The sequence below is a fragment of the Gavialis gangeticus genome, unplaced genomic scaffold (assembly GCF_001723915.1).
Source record: "Gavialis gangeticus isolate Ggan-Ray unplaced genomic scaffold, GavGan_comp1, whole genome shotgun sequence".
NCBI lineage: Eukaryota > Metazoa > Chordata > Crocodylia > Gavialidae > Gavialis > Gavialis gangeticus.
Genome location: NW_017729016.1, coordinates 18,859,013 through 18,883,190, shown reverse-complemented (window position 1 = coordinate 18,883,190; position 24,178 = coordinate 18,859,013). Strand labels below are relative to the sequence as shown.

The window sequence follows — 24,178 nt, the reverse complement described above, 5'->3', positions numbered from 1 at the left end:
AAATGCTTGTCTGAAAGACCTACAAAAACAGCAAGAGGCCTCTAGCCATTACGGCTGTGCGACGCTTCAGGTGGTGATTCGATTTGGAGGAGATTCGGCCCGATTTGGTGGCCAAATCTCCAAATCCGAATCGAATCGAATCAGGGGACTGATAAAAAGGTCCCATCGATTCAAAGCTCTCCGAATCTTCGGAAAAGATTTGGAGAGCTTCGATGATTTGGGGAGCTGCAGCTGGACGCGGAGCTGGTAAGTAGGGGGCAGGGGACGGGACCATGGGGCCAGGCACCATCTGCTCACCCTGACCCCTGCTCTCCCAGCCTCCCCGTGGCTGCCCTGCCTTCCCCAGCTCCCGGTGCTCTAAAAAAAAGCCCCACTCCCCGAGTGCTGCCGGGCAGGGGGTGATCGCACAGGCCTACTAGCTATTATACCTCTCATGAGGGTCAAGATCTTTGAATCAGCAAAGGGGAGACCAAAAGGATGCTGGCTCTCACCCATTTGATTTCCTTCCTCCCGCACCCCATCACAGCACACTGCCAATTCTTCTCCAACCTCTGTTACTGCTGACCTGTGCTGGTCGGAGCAAAAAGCCGTAATTGTACTTGACATTCTTTAATTAAAAAATGCAGTCATTTCTTGTTGTAATTTATTAAGCTGTTGATTGCTTACAGCTATCTCAAACCCACAACTAACTCCTTAGCGGTTGCCCACAAACACAAGGACAATTCCAAGGCAGCTTCTGGCTTCAAATCGGGGGGGTGAAAAGCACGCCCTGACTTCTAGACTTCTTCAGGGAAGCAGAAGGTCACGTAGAAAACTGGGCAACAGATATACATAATCACAACCGTTATGAATGCTGTGGATGCCTGTATGTGTGTGCACATTTATGAGGGCTTACTTGCTATGGTGCTAATCAAAAGATGGTGCTACAAAAACCAAGCAGGAAAGGTAAGACGATGACACAAGAGAAGAAGCAAAAGGAAAACTTCATAGAGGAACGGTCCCTGTGTGGCTCTACCCAAGGTAGAACTATTTATTCTTCCCAAGACTAAGCCGAGGGTCAAAGGAGGAGACACGTGTCATTAAAGGTCCCTAGACCTAGAATAACAAGTGAGCTTGAGTGAGCACACTCAGCCAAGGAGGGTCAGCGAGCGCAGCAGGGAGCCACCCTGGCTGACCAAATGTCAGGGGCTGAAGCGAACAGGATGCATCTTGCTCCCTAAGAGGATGGAGACACCAAAGCCAAGGTACGTGCACTGAACAGGCCAGGGGGTTGGACTCGATGATCTACTAAGGTCCCTTTTGACCCTAATCATCTATGAAATCTATGAAACAGGCCTGAGGAGGATACCAAGTGTATCCAACTAATTAACGTGGAAGTCTCTGTTGGCCAAAATCCACTTCTCAGTGTGGTGACCCTTTCCACAAATAAATGAAACAGTTCAAAGCAGCAGCTTCTGTTTCACTACATGTTGCTACCATGCACAGGTTCCTAGGGGAATTTCCTCCAGGTGCCATTCCCCCTGGCATCATAGTGGGCAAAGGGCTGGGGGAGGGAAGAAGGGAGGAGAGTATAACGTGGAAACCCAGTTAGAAAGTGGTTGCAGCATGGGATCCCACGCCAAGGAGAAAAGGTTGTACAGAACTGCTGCTTGAAAGAGGTGCACTCAAGGGACTCAAAAACATCTCTAGAAGGATGAGGTAAGCCAAAGACAGTGACAGTGGGCTTATTTTATTTTGATTTAAGCATCAAGCCACAGTAAAAGTCCTATCATATTCTCTCTCATTTCTCCATACTGGGAGTCCCCTGTGGTTCAGCTGTGGAATCCTTGTCTACCACCCCGGAGACCTATGTTTGCTTCCCAGACACTTACACAACTACAGCTGTGGAGGCACCAAACATCTGGACTCAGTCTATCTCAGTGGCCTAAAGGGAGGATGGAAGGTCTGGGCAGCCTCCACTCCTCCTAGCCAGGCATATGCATCGATGGTCTTGGCGGCCCTCATGCATACACCATGACCCAGGAGGACTGATGGTTGCCACCTCTCCACATTGACTTGCATGGAAAACACATTCGTGATCCAGCCGGCAGAGGAAATTGCTGAAGAGAAAAGAATGAAAAGTCTTGTGACACTACTCTGAGTCATCCCAGGCAGTGCTTCATTTATTGTGAGCCCCTGTGGGAAATGGTGCAAAGGTAAGGTTCAGCCCCAACCTCTTCCAGAAGAAGACATTTGTGCAGGGGATCACGTAGGAGGAACAGCTAAGAGGGAGCTTACAGCAATCTCATCCACAAATAACTGGAATACACAAGTACCCGAATGTATTAAGGAGGAGGTTGTTGGTGCGTATATTCACTGGTCAATCCTATTCTCTTGTACATTTAGAGGGCTGCATTTAAGTTGCATTTGGAGATATAGGAAGTTATTCTATTAGGGGGAAAATTCACAGGGTGGCATTTTTTTCCTTTAGGATATACATGTTGAAAGATTTGATGCAGGAGAAAACACATCCCTTTTCATTCTCAGTTCCCTGGTGAGAGTCGTCCAGGGATCTTAAAATGGCTTTCTGATAGACAAAAAGGAGGATGTCAAGCTTGTCTAGACTCATTAAGGAAGCAGTCAGGAGACTGGGCTGGGGTACTGATGGGCGAGTTAAACATTCCTTTAAGTATAAACTAAAGTTAAATGTATGTTTTTGCTTAGGATTTGGTTAAAGTTGATTATTTCATCAGGGTCACACCACATAGTAAGGCTAATACACGAGACAATCAGGCAGCGTCAAGGAAAAGGGAGGTGCTTTCAATTCACAGAGAGTGCTAATAGTGTGAATTGTAACAATCATGCAGTACACCTACCACCACTAATAAAATTTTCTTTAATCTCAGGTGTCTACATTGCCTAGCAGCAGATGGTGCTTACAGATTTAAGCCCCTGGAGGTAGACAGAGTAAGTATATAAGAAACACCTGACCAGAAATGAATATTTAAAATTAAAAAGAAACTGGAGTGGGGAAGTGTATGACTCTCTTTGTAATGCACGGAAGCTGAGGTTAACTAATATTAATCCCCACTTTAACAAACACTTATATTCTGTACACTGGAGACAGAGACAGACAAGAACGGGGGAGCTTCGGGAGATGATAAATGAGTCCCCCATGACGATCATGAATATTCATGCTCCCCCAAAAGAATGTGCTCCTTTATTGTTTAAGAGAAATTACTTTTTTTCTGGTAGGAAGTCATTTGCTTGCGTGGTAATTTTAAGTGTGTTTCAGATTGAGAAGAAATTCTAAGTGAGGCTGTTCAGGCTCTGACACACCAAGAAAGCGAATGAGACTTGGGACAGTGGTATATGGGGCACTGAATATCCCATGTACAGTCTAACTCATGAACTGCTTTTTTCCCTCCACCCAACCAACCCGCTAACAGGGATGTTTCAAGTTTTCATATCAGACTATGATCCTTTCATGCTGGGAATCAAGTGAGGTCAGTTTTGTCTATAATTCCTACTAGTTTCTGTCCATGATGATCCCAATGGTCTGTGGACTTATTTGAATCTGCCGTTGAACACACAAGTCTGGGGTTAATGCCATAGCCACGAAGGTCAGCTGAGGGGACTCTGACAGAGCAAGGATTCAAGCAAGAAAAGGAACATGCAGCCAAGGGGATAAGGTTGGAAAATAATGTTAGCAATTTTGCAGATGATATATGTTAGAAACAAATGCCCTAATGTTTTGAGTCAGCTCATAACTGCCAGAGGGAACCTGAAAAAATTACTCGACAAACACACACAGTGTCTTATAAAATTAGCTAAAAACAAACTATTTGCAAAAGGGAAAAAAAAAACTCGACATGTTTTGGAGAGATTTCTGAGAAAACTGGTCCAACAGCAGGTAATTAGAGAGCCTGTGACTGAAGAGGGGATTACTAAGAAGGCGAGAGAGATTAAACGAGTCATCTTGTCAATTTATAAAAAGCTTTGCTCCAAACTCACAAATGGTTTCCCAAATTAGGGCCGCCATACAAGTTTAACTCCGGTGCAGATGGCTCAGCTGGTAGACCTGATAACTTGCGAGGAAGTCAAGACAGGAAGTTTAACAAATCACTCAGCCTTGATTGGTTTGTCATCGATGTTTATAATGGCTTAAATTAAGAAGCCCGTCTCTTGTTGCTCAGGACTTTACAGTTTGTCTTCTAGTAGGATCCTCCCCAAACTCCTAATACAGAAATGACTTTAATATGATCCATATCGTGGTATTGCCAAGCAACTGTGCTTCCTTGCACAGGCGTATGAAAGGGGAACTAAGGAATTAGAAGTTGGCCTGAGTTTAGAAGCCAGACCCATTCATTTCTGATCCCATTCCAGGAGCTCAAATACAAAAATTGGAGAGGATTTGGATCTTATTCTTCCATCCTGGTCTTTCTGGCTTAGGTAATAGCTCAACAGAGAGAATCTCTTTAGAGAAGCAGAGGTAGTATGCTTTCTGCCGAATCTTTTTCCTCCATTCTCTCATGTAAGATCAGCACAAGGAACAGACTGAGTAAAGGACTATCAAAATAGCAAAGGATAGGTTGGGAGGGATGTGGAATTCATGGGACAACGGCTTTGAAACTGCATACTATTTTGACGCTTGTTACTGTACATTGCTCTGAACTGTCATTGATCTGGTGACAGAAAGCACTGAAGGGGAGGGGGAAGATCTGAGGCATTAGCAATGTTGACTATCTTCTTAAAAAAAGGATCAGGTACCACATTTCCCCCATAAATGAGTGACAAAGAAACTACCATCGTGCTATTTGCATTTGTGACCTCTAGCTGTAAGCGAGTAAATCACCTTCCTTGATTTCCAGGGTTGGGCAAGAACAGTGGAAGAGTCTGTTAGGCTGGATAGCAAGTTAAACTGGAGGCCATGTATAAATGTCCTGCCCTTATGGTATGCTGTGCTGTAATGCTTTGTATTTCTGTCCCTCCTAGGCCTTTCACGAGGTAAGTGGTAACTTACTTTGTAGCAGGGAAAGAGCAAAAGATTTTGCCTTAGGGATCTAGGTAAGGTTGGTTTTTCCCAGCAGGGAAGGGTATTACCAGGCTTCGCAGTCACCTACCTTCATTTGCTCAACAAAGAAATATTCCTCATCATGGTCTGTGGTTGGGTGCAAGATATCTGGCTACAGGTTGTGTCAGGTTGGGCTATTGCTTATACTGCATATTTTAAAGGTATCGAGGCCCCTCAGGATGCTTTTGAGTTGGAATCAGCAAAGCTTCTTATCTGGAGAGAGATACAACCTGATCTCCCCAGCTTGTTGAGCTATGGGAATAGGGGACTTTTCTTCTGTGCATATTTTCCTATTGTATGGTATGTGCAGGACTATAAAGATAAGATGAATGAAGCTGGCAGGCTCTATTATTTGCAATTATTTTCAGGATCAGACATTACGACTTTGGATGCAATAGAAGCAGAAGCTCAGCATCCAAGTTCTGCAAATGTTTTTATATTTGCAGCTGAGCAGCTTTGCTAGCGAAAAAATAAATCAACAAAATTAAAAGCTCATTTCATAAGCAAATGCAACATGGCTGGAGAATGTTTTACCAAATAAAAAAAAAATAGAGCAATACAGATGAAGAATACTGTATGTTCCCAGGGAAGGAAAATGAATGACTGGGGAATATCTTACCTGGCAATGCCCAAGTACCATCACTACAGAATAGGGGGGTGATGTGTCCCCTGGCTCCCCTTTAGTAAGTTCCTTGTTACAGACCCTCCCTTCTTGCATCTCTTCACTTCTGTTAGGGATTGTCAGGGAAGATTGCCTCTTCTCTTTGCACCAATGAATAGTATTTACTGTTTCTAGCATGGCAGGGGCCTAATGTGTTGGGCACCATGTGTGTTGGGACTATTTCAACTGGTTAGGATCAGCATTTGCTCCTCATCGTAGTCCTACTTTCCATTTCCCTTAAATATTTTAGAGGGAAAACAGGGAAGGAATCTTGGAGACCAGCATTTTTTAAGATTGGAGAAGACAGTACTGAGGATAGAGCAAGATAAGAAGGGATCTGGCACCGTCACCATTTCTCTTCTACCAAGACAATTAGCTGATCCCGTGTCCTGGTTTGTGGGCCACTTACTGACAGATGCCAAGAGACACTCACCAGCCATCCCAACCACATCACACTGAGGTAAGGAAGTCCGGTGACTGCTAAGGAGGAAAAACAAAAAAACCCCAAACCCCATACTAAAGTCCTTTACCAGAACCTGGGTTTTTTTCCCTGATTGAAGAAGGAAAAAAAAAATCTGTGCTTTGAACATAGTAAAGCAGAATCATTTCATTGAGCAGGTCCCTACATAACCATCATCTTGATCATTGTGATTGAAAGAGAGGCCACAGATTACCACATATCCCACTCATAATAAGAGACCGCCCCTGCCCAACAGATGTTCTGTTCTAGCTAGGCAAGATAAGCAAGGAAAAATGAAGCTTAATATCCCCACTTTACAGATGAGAGGCCCAATCCCCTGAGACACTAGATAACCTGGGGTCATCCAAGATGTCAGGCTTTGACCTGACAGACGTTTAATGGGAATTCAGTGCCTGTCCTCTGTGCCTTTGAAAATCCCCGGCTAAATTCCCAGAGACAGAGGAAGGTATAGGGGTACCTGGGGTAGAAGAAGGGGGTAAATCAAGTAAGCCTGGCAGACATACAAAGTTAATCAAGGTATGCCAGTATCTGATGGTAAACTGCTCACGTCCATAATTGATTGCAAGCCCTTCCCTGAACATTTGGCTGTCATTGCTGCTACTCAAGGCACTGGAGTGTGCATACTCATGAACGGGAAAAAAACACCCAGTGCTTGTTAATGCTCCTTGCATGAGAGTTATTTGGGAGAACAGGGAATTGTATAGATCTGTCACTCAGAGAACAGCTAGAATTTAATTTAAGCTTTACTTCAACTATTTCCTTTCAATGGATTTTCTTCTTCATTTAACTTCTGTTGTATCATGTATGTCTATATATTTCATATATTTGTGCTACTGAGCCAAATAATAATGATGCAACCTGCAGAGGACTGCAATGGGCTTTGGCGCTCTTGCAGCACTTGCACCTCTTACAGATAAAATGGTATAACTGAGCGACTCTAGGGGCTCCTCTAAGGCCACTGCTACATTACAGATATTACACAATGAATTGGCTAATTGTGCAATACATTTAGACCAGCTGCATGTGCACAGTAATCAGTACACAATAAAAATGACTACCCAGCTATAAAAACAGACAAGCAGCTATAGACTTAGTGCTTGAAAATGTGTAACAACTCTACAGCTGGTTTCTATCCGGCCTTAATTTGAATGTGAAGCAGGGCCCTAAAGGACTTGGCCAGAGTCAGTCCCTGGATTCTTGTGGCAGAAGCCAGGCTACAGGCTTTCAGTAGGAGAATATCCCTTCGGACTGACACACAACCGAAGACCAACCTCAACATCCATTTTGCCTGAGGATGCAAAAGTCTCCAGCATAAGCAGGGTGTAAGGGCAAGGCAGTGCCACGACACTTGAGATGCGTCTCTCCCAGACAACTTTCAGTCAAACGACTTTCCTTGGGGGATAAAACATCTCCCACCCACAGGACTCTCAAGAGTGAGAGGTGACTTCAGCAGTAGCACAAAGTGCTCCCTTTTGCTGCACAGACTTTACAAGTACTGTGTCAGCCCTAAGAGTGTGACAAGTCAGAGGCAAGGACCTGGCCTATCCCAGCTACCACGCCACTGAAACACTACCAGAACACAAACACGATGCACATCCACATCAGCTCATGGGAGACCATCACTCAAGACCGCCCCAAATGGAGGAAGAGTCTGCTGTAGGGCTCTTAGCACTTCAAAACCTCATGGCAACAACAGGAGATGGAAAAGCAGGAGTGGCAGAAATAGCGTGTTGTGGACCAAATTAAAAAATCCAGCACCGCCCCCACCCCCTGCGGAAACACGTGTTCGCGCTGCTGTAGAGTCTGTCGATCCCAGATAGGCTTCATCAGTCACCTTCGGACACGCAGATAAGACAATTATTTTAAAAATCGTCCTCGACTGCGAGGGATTGCCGAAAAAAGAAGACCAAAACGCACAGGTCACATGCATTTTAAGTTTGCCTTCAAGGACTGGGTTACAGAGTTGTGTGCAAGTTTTGCTCTCCAATTTCCTGACCACCTCTCAAAAATAAATAAGGAGCAAGCCCACAAGAAAGGAAAGTGTGTACAGTTATGCGGAGGCAATTTGGAATTGTCTTTCCACTCTTGGATCCTAACCAGCAGCAAAATGCACTCCAGGAGGAGAGCTGAGGAGCGCTTAATTAGAGGAAGAATGTATGACCGTTCTCTCAAAACGGGCATCTGATCTACTCTTGGCACTGTCAGAGTAATGCTGTGGAAAACTGAGCTCCACGCAGCAAATCTCTGCGGCAAACACATTACACTGCCAGGCAACAGAAGTTGCCATAGGCCATCTTCTCTAACAGAAAAAGATCAGGCACGACCAGCAGAAACAGATACAATTGTAGCCACATTAAAGCGTGCAATATCCCTGAGAAAAATGCCTACGTACAAACATTACCTTCATATGCATTCGATCTGCTTCATGCATGGAGTGGTCATAGTTGCTGACTTTAGTGACACATATCAAATTTGACTGCATTTCACTCCTACAGAGTGACACCAACAGAAAACACCAGCACTCACACCAACGCCGTGTTTGCAGTCCCTTTTCCGAAGAGACTTGTGCTCAACACATCTTTTTGCGATGTTTAAAAATAAGAGACAGGCACAGAAATGAGGGCAACTTTCTAATAATTTAGAACGCTAAGAAAACAGAACCCCCCCCCCCGTTAGAGACCAGATGTTCGGGCATTTGTCGAATGGAGTAAAAAATGTTAAAAGCAAGGGCGGAGAGGCAGAATGCATTCTTACAACCTTGGCAATGGAGACAAGCAATTAGTACTGCTGTTGGTCAAATTTCCACGTGTACCACATCCAGGCATAGCAGCCCCTAGTGTGGGCTGACTTTCACCATGTTGAAGTCCAGGTCATTTGACATGCACACTCAAAATGAATGATCTCATGATAATATCATTAGCAGGAAAAATTTGCTTTAATTTCCCTAAAGTCCTAAAAAAAAAAGGCACAAACACTATGAATCAGCTTTAAAAGCAAACAGAAGGTGCCATTGAAAGCCCCAGAGCTAGAATACTCACATCACTTCTAGACGAGCCATTCTGGAATCGTTTCCTCCAAATGAAATGACCTCGCATGTGTAGTCGCCGATGTCTCCTGACCACGTCTGGCTAATGAGGAGGCTTCCGTCTTCCTCTAGTGTAATTCGGGAACTGCTAGATGGATTTATTGCCACACTATCCTTCTTCCACACATGCCTGGATGTCAAAGTTTCAAATTGTTAATAAGTATCAATATAACAAATATAAATACGTTCAGAATGATTTTGACTGCATCGGTGGATAAGGTCATATAGCAATGCAGTGCTAAATTGACAGACCACAACAGTTACCTCAAGATGAGTAAAACTTTTAACTCTTCCAACCCTTGATCTTAGACTAGTGATCAGAAAGAAAATGCCTTTCTGAGGTACGGTGGTGCAACGAATTTCATAGCTAACATCTGCTCTAGCTGCATCTAACAGGGTTTTATCTTAGGCTGGTTCATTTAATTGTCTTTGTTTAATGCTTCTGGTGAGGAACTTGGGAGCCAAAACTCAAGCTTTGTCAAACCGTATCCCTTTGCCTATGAAACGTACTATTTCAGGACTCGGTGTCAAACACGTAAGCGTAAAACTGGGATATTTTAAGCTGAAAACTGAGATATTGTGTTTGGGGGAAGGGGTTGCTTTATAGGTTATTTTGATATTCTGTTAGCTCTCTCTTATTTTGTTTCTCCTGTTTTGCTTATTCACTTCTTTTATAAGTTATTTTTCTCCGCTTTGTAAAATGCCCTGAGCCTTTAGCAGAAAGGGTAGCACAAAATAAAAAAAAATCCAAAAAAATCCAATCTCTTATAGACATAGATGTAAGTAAAACTAAGTGACAGAAATGTTTGTCAAGACTGAATGCAGAAAGGTCCATGGAAAGGCACAGCCATACGAATTATTTTTCAAAGCTGTGGAACAATATTTCAGGATCAACCAACCCTGAAGTTTACATTATTTGTTTTTAGGGGCCTCATCCTTGGACGGGGCCAAAAATCCCCAGAATGTGTCAAGAAAGCCATCCTTTGCCCACCATCAGGCTTACCGATGCCCTGAAAAGCCACCACCTTCTCAGGGTGACAGCTATCTAAATAATTCCTCCTTTTTTCCAGTCTCCAGACTCTACTGCCTACTGTACTAAAAGAAGGGAAGAAATGTAGCTCGAGACCCCTCTGTTGGGTGTAGATTTCACAGACATTAGGGCTGGAAGGGACCTCGGAAGATCATTGAGTCCAGTCCCCCGCCCAAAGGGCAGGAAGTCAGCTGGGGTCACAGGATCCCAGCAAGATAAGCATCCAATTTGCTCTTGAAAGTGTTCAATGTAGGTGCTTGAACCACCTCCGATGGCAGGCTGGTCCAGACCTTGGGGGCTCAGACAGTAAAGAAATTCTTCCTTATGTCCAGCCTGAAACAGTCTCGCAGTAGTTTATGACCGTTCAACCTCGTCATCCCTTGGGGCGCTCTGGTGAACAAATGTTCCCCCAGATCCTGGTGGTCACCCTTGATAAACTTATAGGTGGCCATCAGATCACCCCTGAGCCTGCGCTTTTCCAGGCTAAAAAGCCCCATGGCTCTCAGCCTGTCATCATAAGGCCCGTTTTCCTGACCTCTGATCATGTGCGTGGCTCTTCTCTGAACTCTCTCAAGCTTCTCCACATCCTTTTTGAATTGTGGAACCCAAAACTGGATGCAGTACTCCAGCTGCAGCCTCACCAAGGCCGAGTACAAGGGGAGAATGACATCTTGGGATTTGCTTGAGAAGCATCCATGGATGCAAGCCAGCGTTTTGGTTGCTTTACTAGCCACAGCATCGCACTGCAGACTCATGTTCATCTTGTGGTCAATGATGACCCCAAGTCTCTTTCTTCCATAGTGTTAGCCAGCGTAGCACTGCCAAGCCTATAAGGATGCTGCAGGTTTTTCTTCCTAAGGTAGGACATTGGAGGATCAAGTTTACATGGTACTGATCCTTTCTGAACGGATTACATCAGGAATATCTCCAAACTGATGGCACCCTGGCAGAAAGTATACCTGCACTCAAAATACAAGCGACCAAGTGTTTTTACTTCACAGTTTTGTATAATTTCTCCTTTGTGTGTGTCTATGTTCTGTCTCCAAAGTTCCCTTTTAATATTTTCCAAGCCAATACCCAGACAGATAAGGCAATGCTTTTCTTTCAGTCAAGCCTCCTTTAAACTGTGTACCGTTAATACTATAATGTGGTTTAACGCGATAGGTTTCCTTTAAATCTTGTGCACAGATGTTATTACTTTAGCATCAAGTTGTTCTTTTCTTTTCACAGTCAGAACAGAATTTATCCCTTGGTTACTGAAGTGTTTCAGAGTGTGCAGGCATCCTCTCCCATGGATTTTCAGAAGCCCCAACGTAAACACGTCTGAAATTCTATTCGATCTCTTTGGATTTTTACTCTCATTAAGTATCAGCTTCTGACAAGTCAGTTTTATTGATAGTGTATTAACCTTGACAGTAAAATCATGGAAGGCTGTATTGAAGTCATGAAGTGGAACGTAGCTCATTGTAAATAATACATAAGGCTGAAGTGGAAGATGGGTTTTATGTGATTAATGATGTAGTCTCCAGCCTTACGAGGCAGTAATCAGGGGTCTGATGCTGAAGTCTGGGGTCCTCAAACTTCTCACCTAATGACATTCTGATAGTTTGTAAAATTAAGTTGAGATAAACCGCACAAACGATAAATGACACCACGCGCACCTGATTGAAATTCTGGGGTCATGAGTTGCTTCACACTGCAGAGTGGCTGTGGTTCCCTTGATAACAGTGCTGTCCTCGGGAGGGTGAACAATAAAGGTGCGATCTGAAAAGGAACACAGGCCATCAGGCAGGTAAAATTACAGACTTTCAACTTGACTTGGGCACTCTTGGACAGCAAGAAACCGGTCATTTATCATTCAGGGCAAGGTGCTTTCACTTTGGGAATGGGAGTGAGCAAGTCTGAAGCTCTCTGTATGGCATATGGTGCAGTGCCTACTGATTAAGTAAAAAAGGCAGAAGAGTATTCCTTATCTCCTTCCCAGAGTTGCCCCCACCCAACCCCTCCTCACTGAATCTAATTCAAGTGTGTGATGTAGAGAGGTTTAAGAAGCAGCGAAGGAAACCTTTAAGAGCAGATGTTAGTTATTTGATCTGCAGCAAGGCTTTGAATAAGAAGAATACTAAAGGGGTACTCAATATTATTCATCGCTGTCTTTGCAGCACCTGGTTATAGGTAACCTCAAAGTCATAAAGCACTAAGTATAACTATGGTGCTCTCCCCTAATTAAGAAACTACTTTATTCAGGAATCCAGTCATGCAGTTTGAGGGAAAGGGAAAAAAATACTCCAAAAAGTTTTTGGAAAAAGCACAGGGAGCTATTTTCTCCTTCATCTCATCAAAACCATGCAAGGAGAATGAAAGAAGTGTTGCTTCAGGAGGGTGAGTTTTCCACGTAGGGAGAAGATGTTTACCCACTTGTTGCAAAAATATCTTGATTCAAGTACCTCTTGGGACCCAAAACACAGTAATTGCCTGAAACTATAGCAACCAAATCAAACGTGAAAGATCTCTATTATACTGAGAATGGAGGCAGCGGCATCGGATAGTATCAGCCAAACCAGGTAGCCAAGCAGCGTGAGTGTGGAAGAAGGATGGATAATGGGAATCAGTCCCAAACCCCTACAGAAACCTATAACAACTGAGATAAATCTTACATGCACAAGAAGAAACTGTCAACTGACGGAGATGAGAACATGAAGACATAGAACTATTAGACATAAAACATAATGCTAACTAGACAGCATTATTTCTGCAGTGCCTCCGCATGCCCATTAGCTCTAGCATGTTCTCCTTGCTCCGCGAGCACCGTACGGATGGTAGTACTAAAAAAATTGCAAGAGGGCAAAATGAATCAAAGGATTTATAGTGGAGGCCCTCCGTGCTCCATTCACGCATCCGGATACCAACCAGCTTACGACACACTAACAATATGTATACGGTGCGTGTCAGAAAGATATAAACACGAGACCCATATGACAACTGTAGCTTACATTTACTGCCAGTATATTCCACGAGCATCCTCAAGATCGTACGGTAGAAGGTGTCTGGTGTAACTTTACTCTTTGAGAGATGAATAGATGTCAAATGTATACCATGCACCAGCAGGATAATCAGTTCCTAGGCTCCACTTCAAAGGCAGGAGAGGAAAGAGGGCCATATACTTTTTGTAAAAGTATTTTTATTCTCAGCTCAGTAATATTTTTGTTCTCCTGTTAACTGTGGCAACATATTAACCCTTCCCTCCTTAGCATCTAGTTTGAAGTACCCACATTGGACTTGATCTCATCTCCTCTGCACAGTATCAAGTCACTCAAGTGAAGTCAACGTGCCAGATTTTCCTGATAAAGGATTAAGTGCAAACACACTGCGTAGTGAAACACAAGCCTGTTCCAGGGCCAGGTCCATCTGAGTCAAAAGAGCAAGCAGGTGAAGGATGATGTATTGTGCACTGGCTGGAGGGTCACTGTACCAGCAAGGGACCCCCAAGGTGCCAAGGAGCACTTTAACCTGGCCCTTTTTTCAGTGGCCATGTCCTGTGGCAGTAGCTGGATCTGGCAGCTGCAGAGCTGCTCAACGCTATCTAAGCATTAGGACCAGGGATGTTACACCAGCATAAAAGCCGGGTAAGTGAAGTCACAATCAGACTTGCTCTAATTTATTATTTCATTTCAGTTTCTCTCAGAAAAGCAGCCTGGACGCTTCTGTCCAAATATAGAAAATGTATATGCATCCCTTTGCAAAAAAAGAATAATCTTGATAGATTCCTTTAAATAGATGCATTATTCCTATTCAATTATACCCTTTTTTTCCTATTAGCTAGAAATGCATAATTGATTACGAAAATTTCCTGAGCACACACCAAAAAAACTGATTAATATTTGATTAAAGCTAAATTTAAAACAAAGCCTTATCCTTACTCCAGACAGTCAGTGTTGCAAAAGCACTCAGCGATCCCTCCGAGTTGACTGCATAGCAAGTATAGTTGCCAGCATCCTGAAGGAAGACAGGAGTAATCTGCAGCCCGCCAGATTCGAGGAGAATGAACCTGGGAATCTGCACCGAGCCACTGGCTAAGATCTGGTTCCCTGAAACACAGGAGGAGGAGGAGGAGGAAACAGCAGGACTCTTGTTATTTGCACCGCACAAATAAAACGATAACGTTCTGATTCTTCCAAAAGACAATTACAGATGAAGGAACAAAGCCCCGCACACAATACACATGCATATCCACAGCCATCTCTTCTTTCACCGAGCCAGGGAAATCAAGATATGTAAGCTGAATGGATCCCCAGAAACTCATTGCTGGAGCAGACAATAGAGCAGAAATTCCTGCAATTTCACAGTAGAATAATAAGTAGTTACCTCTTTTCCACGAGATGGCAGGTTTTGGAGCCCCTGAAACCTCACAGGTTAATACTGCCGTCATCCCTTCCGTAACAGTGGTATCTATTGGTGGCCGGATAAATGTTGGTTTAATATCTGGAATAAAAACATTTAAAAATTCAATGGACCAGCTATCAGAAAGATCCCTTAACTACTATCCTAGAGTGTTTTACATCCACTTTTATAGAGCTGATTGTGGGGAAGGACATGACAATAATAAATGAAAACCTTTCAGCAGTGACTGTAACCTTTCATTATTCATCTCCTAGGAATTATCTCACTCAGTTTATTACCTAAATGGAAAATAAAATCTATCAGTGCTTGTACAAGTACAAGCAAGGCAGCTTATAGATAAAGGAGCAAAGGTGTAAAACGAGCATGTTGGGGGAAGCAGAGACATCTAGATAAACAAAACTATTTGCTTTCATCTTCATAACACAGAGTTCTTTAAGATGAAAAGCAACTTGAGAAAGACATTAACTTTCAAGCCTAAATGTCAACCAAAAGATTTTAGAACCCGATTCCCATCCAAGACGTCTTCCAAGTTTCTTTCTTTCTTATGTTCCCCCAGTTGCATTTTATTATGTTTTTTACTGCAGCTAGGACAGATATTGAACTGGTGCAGATCTGTTTTCTGAAGCCCAGTAACAATACTGGTCCAACCTGTAAACTGCCCTTGAGCTAAAATCAGCGCAATGAAGATGTAACAACACGGCCGACTGCACCTGGAGTCAGTCAGCGAGTCAAGCAAAGCATTAGGGACACCCTTGGTAGTAACAACTTTAAAAGAATTACTATTGGCAACCCTGGATTTTTTCCCCGTGGAACAAAACATTATTCTCCAATTACAACATTTAACCCAGGGATTTTTTTTTAATGTGGAAAAGAATATTTATTTAACTTGGAAAATTTTTGGGGTGTGCTGGGCCTTTTCCTAGGAAAATCCACCTAAAATATCACCCTTCATAATTAAAAAAAAAAAAGTCGTGTGAATTTACAAGAGCATTATAATAGTAAAACTACACTGTACAAGTAAAAGGAAGACAGGGAGAATTATTTCTTGGTTAACCTTTTCCTTTTTGCCCTCAGCTTGTCCTTTTTTTAATGTAGCAATAAATGACTGATCAAAGGCCTGCTGCTGTTAAGAACAGTCTTCCGTAGTCTTCAGTCGGATTTTGCTTTGCTGGGCTAGCTCATGCTGGCAACAGAAACCCAGGCGTTATCGCTGTAATAAATCAGAATCAACCCATTATATCTACTGAGTGGTAGAGAACCGCTTACAAGTGATTGAGGCCTTTCAGTCGACACGGGAACCCAGTTCTCATGAACTATGCTGTATGTCTTTACTTACTGGTTACATCTAGGTAGGTGTGTGTCTGTATTTCCCCAGCTTCATTGCTAGCAAAACACTGAAAGATCCCAGCGTCATCGGTTCGCACTCCCTGGATCTGCAGACCACCATTGCGGAGTGCTTTGTAACGAGGATTTTGCAACTTGTTGATAGGAATAGAGTCCTTATACCAGACCAGAGTGGGACTAGGAACCCCTGGATATTGAGCAGAAACAGATCTCTATTATTCACTGCACAACTGTGCAAAAGTCTGTACAATAAAAGTACGCAGCAATGTTATACTCGCACAGATGCACGCAGGGTTCAGTTCTCCGTATCCTATTCTCCCCCTCCCATTGCAAATAGCTTTTATAATAAAACACTGTTTGACAACTGGTGGATATAGGTAAATTGTGTTACCAATGGCAGTAATATATCGTAGGATGCACGATGGCAAGGACAGCAAATAACGAGAGGGAAAACGTTGCAATAACATGTTATCAAATCCCTTTCTCCAGCATAATCATATTTCATATCACGGTGGGAATATGACTTACATGAACGTTTCAGATTAAAATACAAAATTATGCAAACTAAGCAACAGCAATTCTTTTAGTGCCGTTTTATCCTGAATACGAGTCTCCTAAACAGCTACAGTGAAGTTGTCAACGTTAAAAGAACAATGGGAAAGCACACATTAGCAAGGAAAAACTGAAACAACCCTGAGAGGTATTTTAATTCAAAATTTAAAAATCTTTTTTTGTGATAACTGGCAGTTTACCTTTAAGAGGCAGTGTGCAAACAGCATGGTGTGTACACTGGGATGCTTGCAAATTGTCATTCATTTTGACTCATTTTCGGATTTGCGCCTTAATACAAACAAAAAAATGCAAATAGAAACCAATTCTACCTTCAATTTATCTCCCTATGCTGCTTATTACTGCTTTTCTGCATGGGCATTTTATATCAATACTGCTACAGATTTCCAGTCACGCCTCAGCTCTGCTTTGCAGCAGACGGCTTGCATGAAGTGGCTGTAAGCTCAGCCATTCCAGTCAACGGAGGTTTTTGCCTTCCTTGGGGAGTCCTTCAATGGTGTAGAGCACTCATACAGAGGATCCTAGCCCAGTCTCCATCTGAACCCTACTTTCTTCTTATATTCCAGCAATCCCTTGCTCTTTCTGAACAGCCGCTGAGGGCCACAGGCAGCATAGCCTGAAGTACAGCAATTATAAGGTTGTTCTATTTTATGATGCCGCTGGATGATGGGTGTAATGCTGGGTTTAATGAGCTTGGCCCATCCAACACTTCTACCCCAAGCTCTGCACAATATGTAAGTGTGGCTGGAAAACAGCCCAGAATCTGAACTACTGACTGCTGCTAAAGTCCGTGTCTGCCACCTGTCTTCTTTAGGTATCCCTAACACGCTCATCACTGTAAAAATCACTGTAAAACCAAAGTAGTCACTGACAACCAGGCCCGAGATGACTCGAGGCGGTCTTCTACCACCTCCAGCTCTATAAAGCAAGAGCCAATTGAGGAAGTATGGCTCTTAAAATCTCTAGGTCTCAAATTCCTCAGCAATAAACCAGGAATAATAACTAAATAACTAAGTTACTAACATCTAGGACTGTGCAAAGCTTCGGTCCCTAATTCAATTCAGCAGAGATTTGGCCCGATTTGGTGGCCGTATCTCCGAATCTGAATCGAATCAGGAGACCCTGTAATCTCTCCGAATTGAATCAGAAGCCTCCAAATTGATTTGGAGCGATTCGAAAAGATTTGGAGATTCGCCCGTAGACACAGCTTTAAATGTTTATTCTACATACCTCAAGGTACCAGGTGTGGCTCGTGAATGCTGCGATGGTGGGGCAGATGGGGCGTCCCACTGGACGACGGGCGCTCCTGAGCATGCTTGGCAGCAGACCCGGAAGTGGACCAGAAGTACTTCTGGTCCACTTCTGGGTCTGCTGGGGGCCCCCCGCACTGCCCCGGCTCGGTGACTGGTGCCTGCTGGGTCCGGGGGGGGCACCTGGGGTCCCCCTGCAGTTGATCGTTGAGCCGGAGGGTGTGGGGGGTCCCCCAGCACGTTCCCTGGCAGACCCAGAAGTGGACCAGAAGTACTTCTGGTCCACTTCCAGGTGTGCTGCCAAGCATGCTGGGGAGTGCCCGTAGTCCTGTGGGACGCCCCATCTGCCCCACCATCGCAGCATTCACGAGCCACACCTGGTACCTCAAGGTATGTAGCAAAAACATTTAAAGCTGTGTCTATGGCTGAATCACTGATTCTCCGAATCAGCATCAAATCTTCACATTCGGCTTTGACCGAATCGAATCAGGACAGTGATCCAAATCAATGAATGGAATCACTGTCCCCAAATTGGGCCGAATACAAATCATATACGGCCCGTTTCGCACATCCCTACTAACTTCATAGGGAATCTGTATGGCTCAGTTCATTAATGAATTAAATTCACCCAAATGATGAAGACCTTTGCGTCATACAAGAACTCAGGGTGAAGACTAGGTAGAATCCAAGTAATGCAGAGTGAGCCCATGTGGACGCTGAATTTCACTTTCATGTAAGCAGTGCTTGGACTTTCTCTAATGGATGGTACAATGAAAGGCATAGTCATATTATCATTATTATTTTTTAACTCCTGATGTGATTTATGAATAATAACACATATCCTTTCATGTCTCCTGTTAGTGTATTCATCCTCAGAAGCTACTGTTAACCCCTGGACAGAATATAAAAAAGAAAACCAAAGCATGGTGTAAAAAAAGAAGAACCAATTCACGGGTGACTGATGCGTCCCGAGTCTGGGGGGGGCACCAGATCCCTGACAGGGGGGCCAAACGCAGAACCACCAGCGATAAAACCCACAGTGCACTTCCACCAGCATTTCCAGTTTCGCGGCTGGTGCTTCCAGGGGGTACATGGCCAATCTCAGGGGGTGCACGTGCACCAAGGTGCGTCCCCTATGCGTTGCGAATGAGCTGATTCATCCTAATATTGTTTTTTACAAGCATATTATTTACCAAAATGATCTCTGATGCTTTTGCTCTGTTGGTAAAATAAGCATTTTCAGAATCAAGAAGATAATCATCTCAGAAACAAACCCACCGTACACAGTGCCTGTTGTCTAATGCACAAGAAATGCAGTATGCCACCATGCAATAAACACAATTTGAATTTCATACATCAGCCGATATACAGATTTAGTGTAAATTCCAATGTTCAGAATTCTCAATGCGAGTGTTTTTCATCTCTTGAAAATCCCCCTGGGCAAATACAAATTATCACTGAGTAATGAAGAAACAGATGATGCAAAATAGAACAGATCTGATACAGAGGCGACTGGAAATGATTTCAAGTTTAAATAATAGCAATTCCATTGTCCTATACATTGCGTTTTATTGGCACCCAGGAAATAATGACATTCAGCACTCGGTATTTTCCGCCAAACCTATAAGATTTGATGTCATTCCTCAAAACCTTTTTCTCTAACAATATTAGCAAAAATCCTAAACCTATAATCATTGTGAGATACACTTTTCCATCACCAACTCAGCTGACAAACCGAATATTACCATCTCTATTTTCTTATATTTCAGCTACAGATACCTTCCATACTTCCAAGTTATGAGCCTGAATAATGTGACCTTATCTAAGCATTTTGGAGCCTGTCGGTTGCATGCATTTGGGCTGTAGTGATCTTCCCAGAAAGACTTACCTTTAGAGTTGAAACTAGGAAAAGAAAAAAGGAAAAAAGGAAAGAAAATGCAAGTAGAAAACAAAGCTTCTGTTTCTTCCTCAAGAAAAACTCACAAGAAAGAGGAAACATTTAATAGGGGTTAATAGTCCTACCTTGTCATCTGAGGGGTACAGTGTGGTATACAGATTAATAGTCAGATAACCTTACTTGTGGGCACCTTTAAAGTGATATGCTTTTTGCAAAGCACTCTACCAAGATTGGCAAATTTCCCTAACGGGAAAAAGGAAATGGGAAGCTAGGAAACCTGAGAGTTATTCCTGCCTTTGCTACTTGATGCAGACCTTACGGAAATAATTTAAGCAAGTTGTGGCTCAGTTTTTCCCATCTGAAAAATGAGGATAATAATCTTTAACTATTTCACAACAGTGCTGGGGTCTTTGCTCATCTTTGCCAGAGTCCCAATAACTGTGGAAGTTATTTTGGTTCTTATAGCCCCTACAATCTAATCTCCCAGTAGGTTACTGGGGTGTCCTTCTCGTCTACACTGGTAGAACTGAAGTTCAATTAACTGCATTCCCTACATACCACCCGCTCCAACCTTTCTATAAGCAAATAATAGAACCCATTTAAAAATGCATTGAAAATGCAGGCAGGATCAGTGGTTTCTGGAGATATACAGAGAAACAGGGTTACAGAGCGGTTGGACACACTGAAACTCCATTTATAGGAAACTAAAAAGCTAGTCTGTGCAAGTCCCAATTTTATTTCTAGTTAATCTCTGCTTATACTGTGAAATTAATCTGTCTCTTACACACTCACACTGCACAAAGCCGGAGCAAATGGGCTTTGTGTGGAAAGCTCCACGGGAGCTTGGGAAAAATAAAATCCACCTTCCCATTTGTGGCCAAGGCCTAGGGCAGCTCCGCAGTACCTCTAGCCTTATTATTCTGGGCCTCGAGTTGGAAGAGGACAGCGAGCTGCAGGCAGCCTGTCTTTAAGGATCTGTGGTTGCTAAATCTATGTACTCATGGATCGATGAAGCCCGCAACCACTCCTTCAGTCCTATTCCCTGCTCCATGGTTGATCATATTGAGCTAACATTTGGCATGAGGCCCTTTGCATGCCTGATATGCAGCCGACTAGTGCCCAGGGAGAAGAACAGCACTGGGAAGAGCTTCTGTGCCCTCCCCATTCATCAGTTATTTGAATCCACCTTAAACACGGTCAGTGGACATAAAGGATTTTGCTCCAAGAGGATTCCCATACTTAGGAATACCCCAGGCATCCCCAGGGAGCTGGTTGGCATTTGTTTGGAAGGAGGGGGCAGAAAGCACCCACATAATTTCTCCGGGACATGCTATTTCTTTTAACATAGGAAAAGCAGTTGGGTCTTAGGTAGAAGAAAAGCATTTGGGACAGGGAGAGAGTTCAGAGACTGGAAAATGAGCGATTTGCCTGTCACGCATTTGACAGCGCTCAGGAAAAACATGATTTTAGCCGGTTTCACAAATGGCATGAGTTGGGTTTTTTGTTTTTTTTGAACATAAAACTTCTGATGTGAGAGTCTTGTTGGAGCCACAGAAAATCCCAGTACGTTTCAAATAATATGTATTGAAAGCATTTGACATCCCCCATGCAGCTGAATGGGGAATGGAAACAATAAATACATGCTACGTGAATTTGTGTTGTAATGACAGCTGATGTCAGAAGAGGGGCCGTTCGAAAGAGCAGGTCATGAGTTACAGTTTTCTCACCAAGCTCAGGTTGCATTTTTTTTTTAAACATTGCTGCTTTTCAGTAATAAAGCACCTTCCATCTGTGGGCAATCTGGATATGCCCTTTTACCCTGCTCTATGGATAAGGAGGCACCCAGAGTTTTAACGTCTTGCCAAGGTTGCAAGATAATTCAGTGGCAGAGTCAAACCTAATAGGTTCTTGCAGCTTCCTGCTTTAATCACTAGATGATGATGTCTCCTTTTTTTTTTTTTTAATTAGTGTGCCAAAATAGCATGCGTTTCTATGGAATTATGTCTTTAAAAAAAAAACCAAAACACATTTGAAAAGAAATGATAAACATTGGAAGGTTTTTATGGCGTGAAAACACCGTCCAATTAAAAATGGAATAAAAGAGTGCTCTAGCTCAAGTGTAAGTACGCTTAAATGGTACCACAACTGACATCTCTACTCAAAGTAAAAGCTCCATCATTTTCAGAAACAGAAGTTTAACTACTGGAATTACTGATTGTTTCTCTGCGTCCCAAGTTATGGGTCCCAAAGTCACTGTTTTCTTTCAACTAATTTGCTGGCTCAAGACATGAAACCCTTTCAGCCAACTATATTTGTACAAAGCATCCTTTAAAGCAAGGGTCACGAAGAAAAGCAGCAGGGACTGTTTTGCTCTGCTGACAAGCAGCGTTAACACAGCTGAGATCTGATACCAAAAATCCACTTAAGTCTCCCGTTGTACAAACCCAAGAGCTGCCCAATTATCTAAAGGGAAAGGGGTATAACTTCAGCTCTAGTAAACGGTTGGAGTTTCTTGGAAGTCACCGGTTATGATAATTTATAACAGCCAAGTATCTGCACCAAAACAGCAGAGACTGATATTGTACACTTCATTCAACAGGACATGCATCTATTTTTACCAAGCCGGTATTGCCTTCGTACTCACTCACCCATTGCCTGGCACAGGATGTCCACTGTTTTCTCCACCTCAGCCAAAATCCGACTCTCAGGCTCAGCAGTAAAATAGGGTGGCTCTTTAGAACAGGGCGGAAGGAAAACACAACAACAAAATGTAAAGACGGGTTGATTATATTAAAGGAGTTAATATAGTTTCCTGAGCAATGCCATATTTAATTCAGAGTATTACAAGCCGCCTAGTTTGTCTCTTGTTTGGGGATTTTCTTTCTTGCTTTTTTAGCAAAAGCACTGTGAAAAAACCCACAACACTTATTCGCTATGATCGATAGGAATTTCAACGAGAGCTGAGCTGATTTCAATTTAAATTTAGGATTTCACACTGCAAATTAATACTCGGAGCAGGGGCTACTTTTAATTTTATGGGCCTGAATCGTGGAATGTTTTAATTCTCGGTTTCGAAGGGCCATCCCCAGAGGTTCATAAAGGTTTATATTTACAGCACAGTATTTTATAGGATAGTTTGCTTCAGTATCTAAACTAAATACCACCTCTTGAAGCCATGAAGCACATCAAATAAAGTGCCATTGCACGTCACAGAGCCTGTATCAGAGGATAAGTGCAGCAAATAAAAAAAGAAAAGAAAAAAAGAAACAGCTTTATTCCTTGAAAGCCAACAGATTTAATGTTTTAATTGAACTTATAGTAATAACCAATGAAACCGACAGTTCATCATTAGGACTAAACAAAAGATATTAGAGGTTTTTATTAAACAAAGATTAGACTTCAGGGATTGTAGGGCATACTCTCCTGGTACTATTTAATCTTCACAGGATAAAAAATCAGGAGTACCCTGTCAAGGGCCCACAGGCATTAAGGCTGCAGTGATTATCATGGCAACTAAACACTGTCATACTCAGTCTATTCAGTACCATTATCACTTGAGTACTGTTTTTAGAAGCAGCTTATTTGATTATAGCTACAAGTCTATTGTAGCAGAACGACGCACAAGAAGTCCCTATGCAGACTGCTTCTGAAAAGAACAGAGAAGGGAAAAGGTGATGTGATCTATTTGTAAGAGCAAGACCGTGTATTTTCCTTTTGAAGTGCACCAGCACATTTGAGAAAAAAAGGTATAGCAGGCTACTATAGCCAGCATCACTTTAGCTTGTTCATTTCTCAAACCCATTCACCCAACACATAAAGAAGTGGCACAGATATGTGCATTAGGCCTGTGCGACGTGGCTAGTATTCACTTCAGATTCGGCCACTTTGGGGAACAGTGATTTGATTCGGTGATTTGAATCACTGTTCTGAATCAATTCGACCTACTCTCCGGATCAGCCAGGCCTATCCCCGCCCGCTCTCCTGGCTTGGCAATGGCTTCCCTGCCCGCCCCAGGTCCCGGCACTTGGAAAAGAAATAAAAAAGCTCCGACTCAGCGGGTGTTGCCAGGCGGGGGGCAATCCTCACTGCCCCACACTGCATGGGGGGCTCTTTCATGAGCCCTCAACCCCCCCCACCACCACCACCACAGCCTTCCCTGCCACGGCTCCAGCCCTTTAAGAAAAAAAACCGCGCGCTCACCATTCCTGCCCAGCAGGGGGCAATCCCCACTGTGACAGAGCCCCCCATGCAGTGAGGGGCAGTGAGGGGCAGCACGGATCGCCCCCCCCGACAGGCAGCACCTGGTGAGTGGGGGCTGTTTTTAAAGGGCCGGGAGCTGGGGCAGGTAGGGGCAGCCATTGGGGCGGGGGCTGGGGAAGCAGGCAGGGGATGTGGCCTGGCAGGGG

General features: G+C 43.4%; 1 protein-coding gene across 1 annotated transcript in view; it reads right to left on the bottom strand.

Moving 5' to 3' along the window:
• SDK1 (sidekick cell adhesion molecule 1) overlaps positions 1-24,178 on the bottom strand; it is a 551,260-nt gene that overhangs the window by 217,393 nt on the left and 309,689 nt on the right. The window contains exons 8-13 of the mRNA XM_019512615.1: positions 22,421-22,504; positions 16,048-16,242; positions 14,676-14,792; positions 14,231-14,398; positions 11,972-12,074; positions 9,234-9,410 (exon numbers count right to left, since the gene is read on the bottom strand). Of these exons, the coding sequence (XP_019368160.1) occupies positions 9,234-9,410; positions 11,972-12,074; positions 14,231-14,398; positions 14,676-14,792; positions 16,048-16,242; positions 22,421-22,504 (844 nt within the window). The remainder of the gene's footprint in view (positions 1-9,233; positions 9,411-11,971; positions 12,075-14,230; positions 14,399-14,675; positions 14,793-16,047; positions 16,243-22,420; positions 22,505-24,178) is intronic.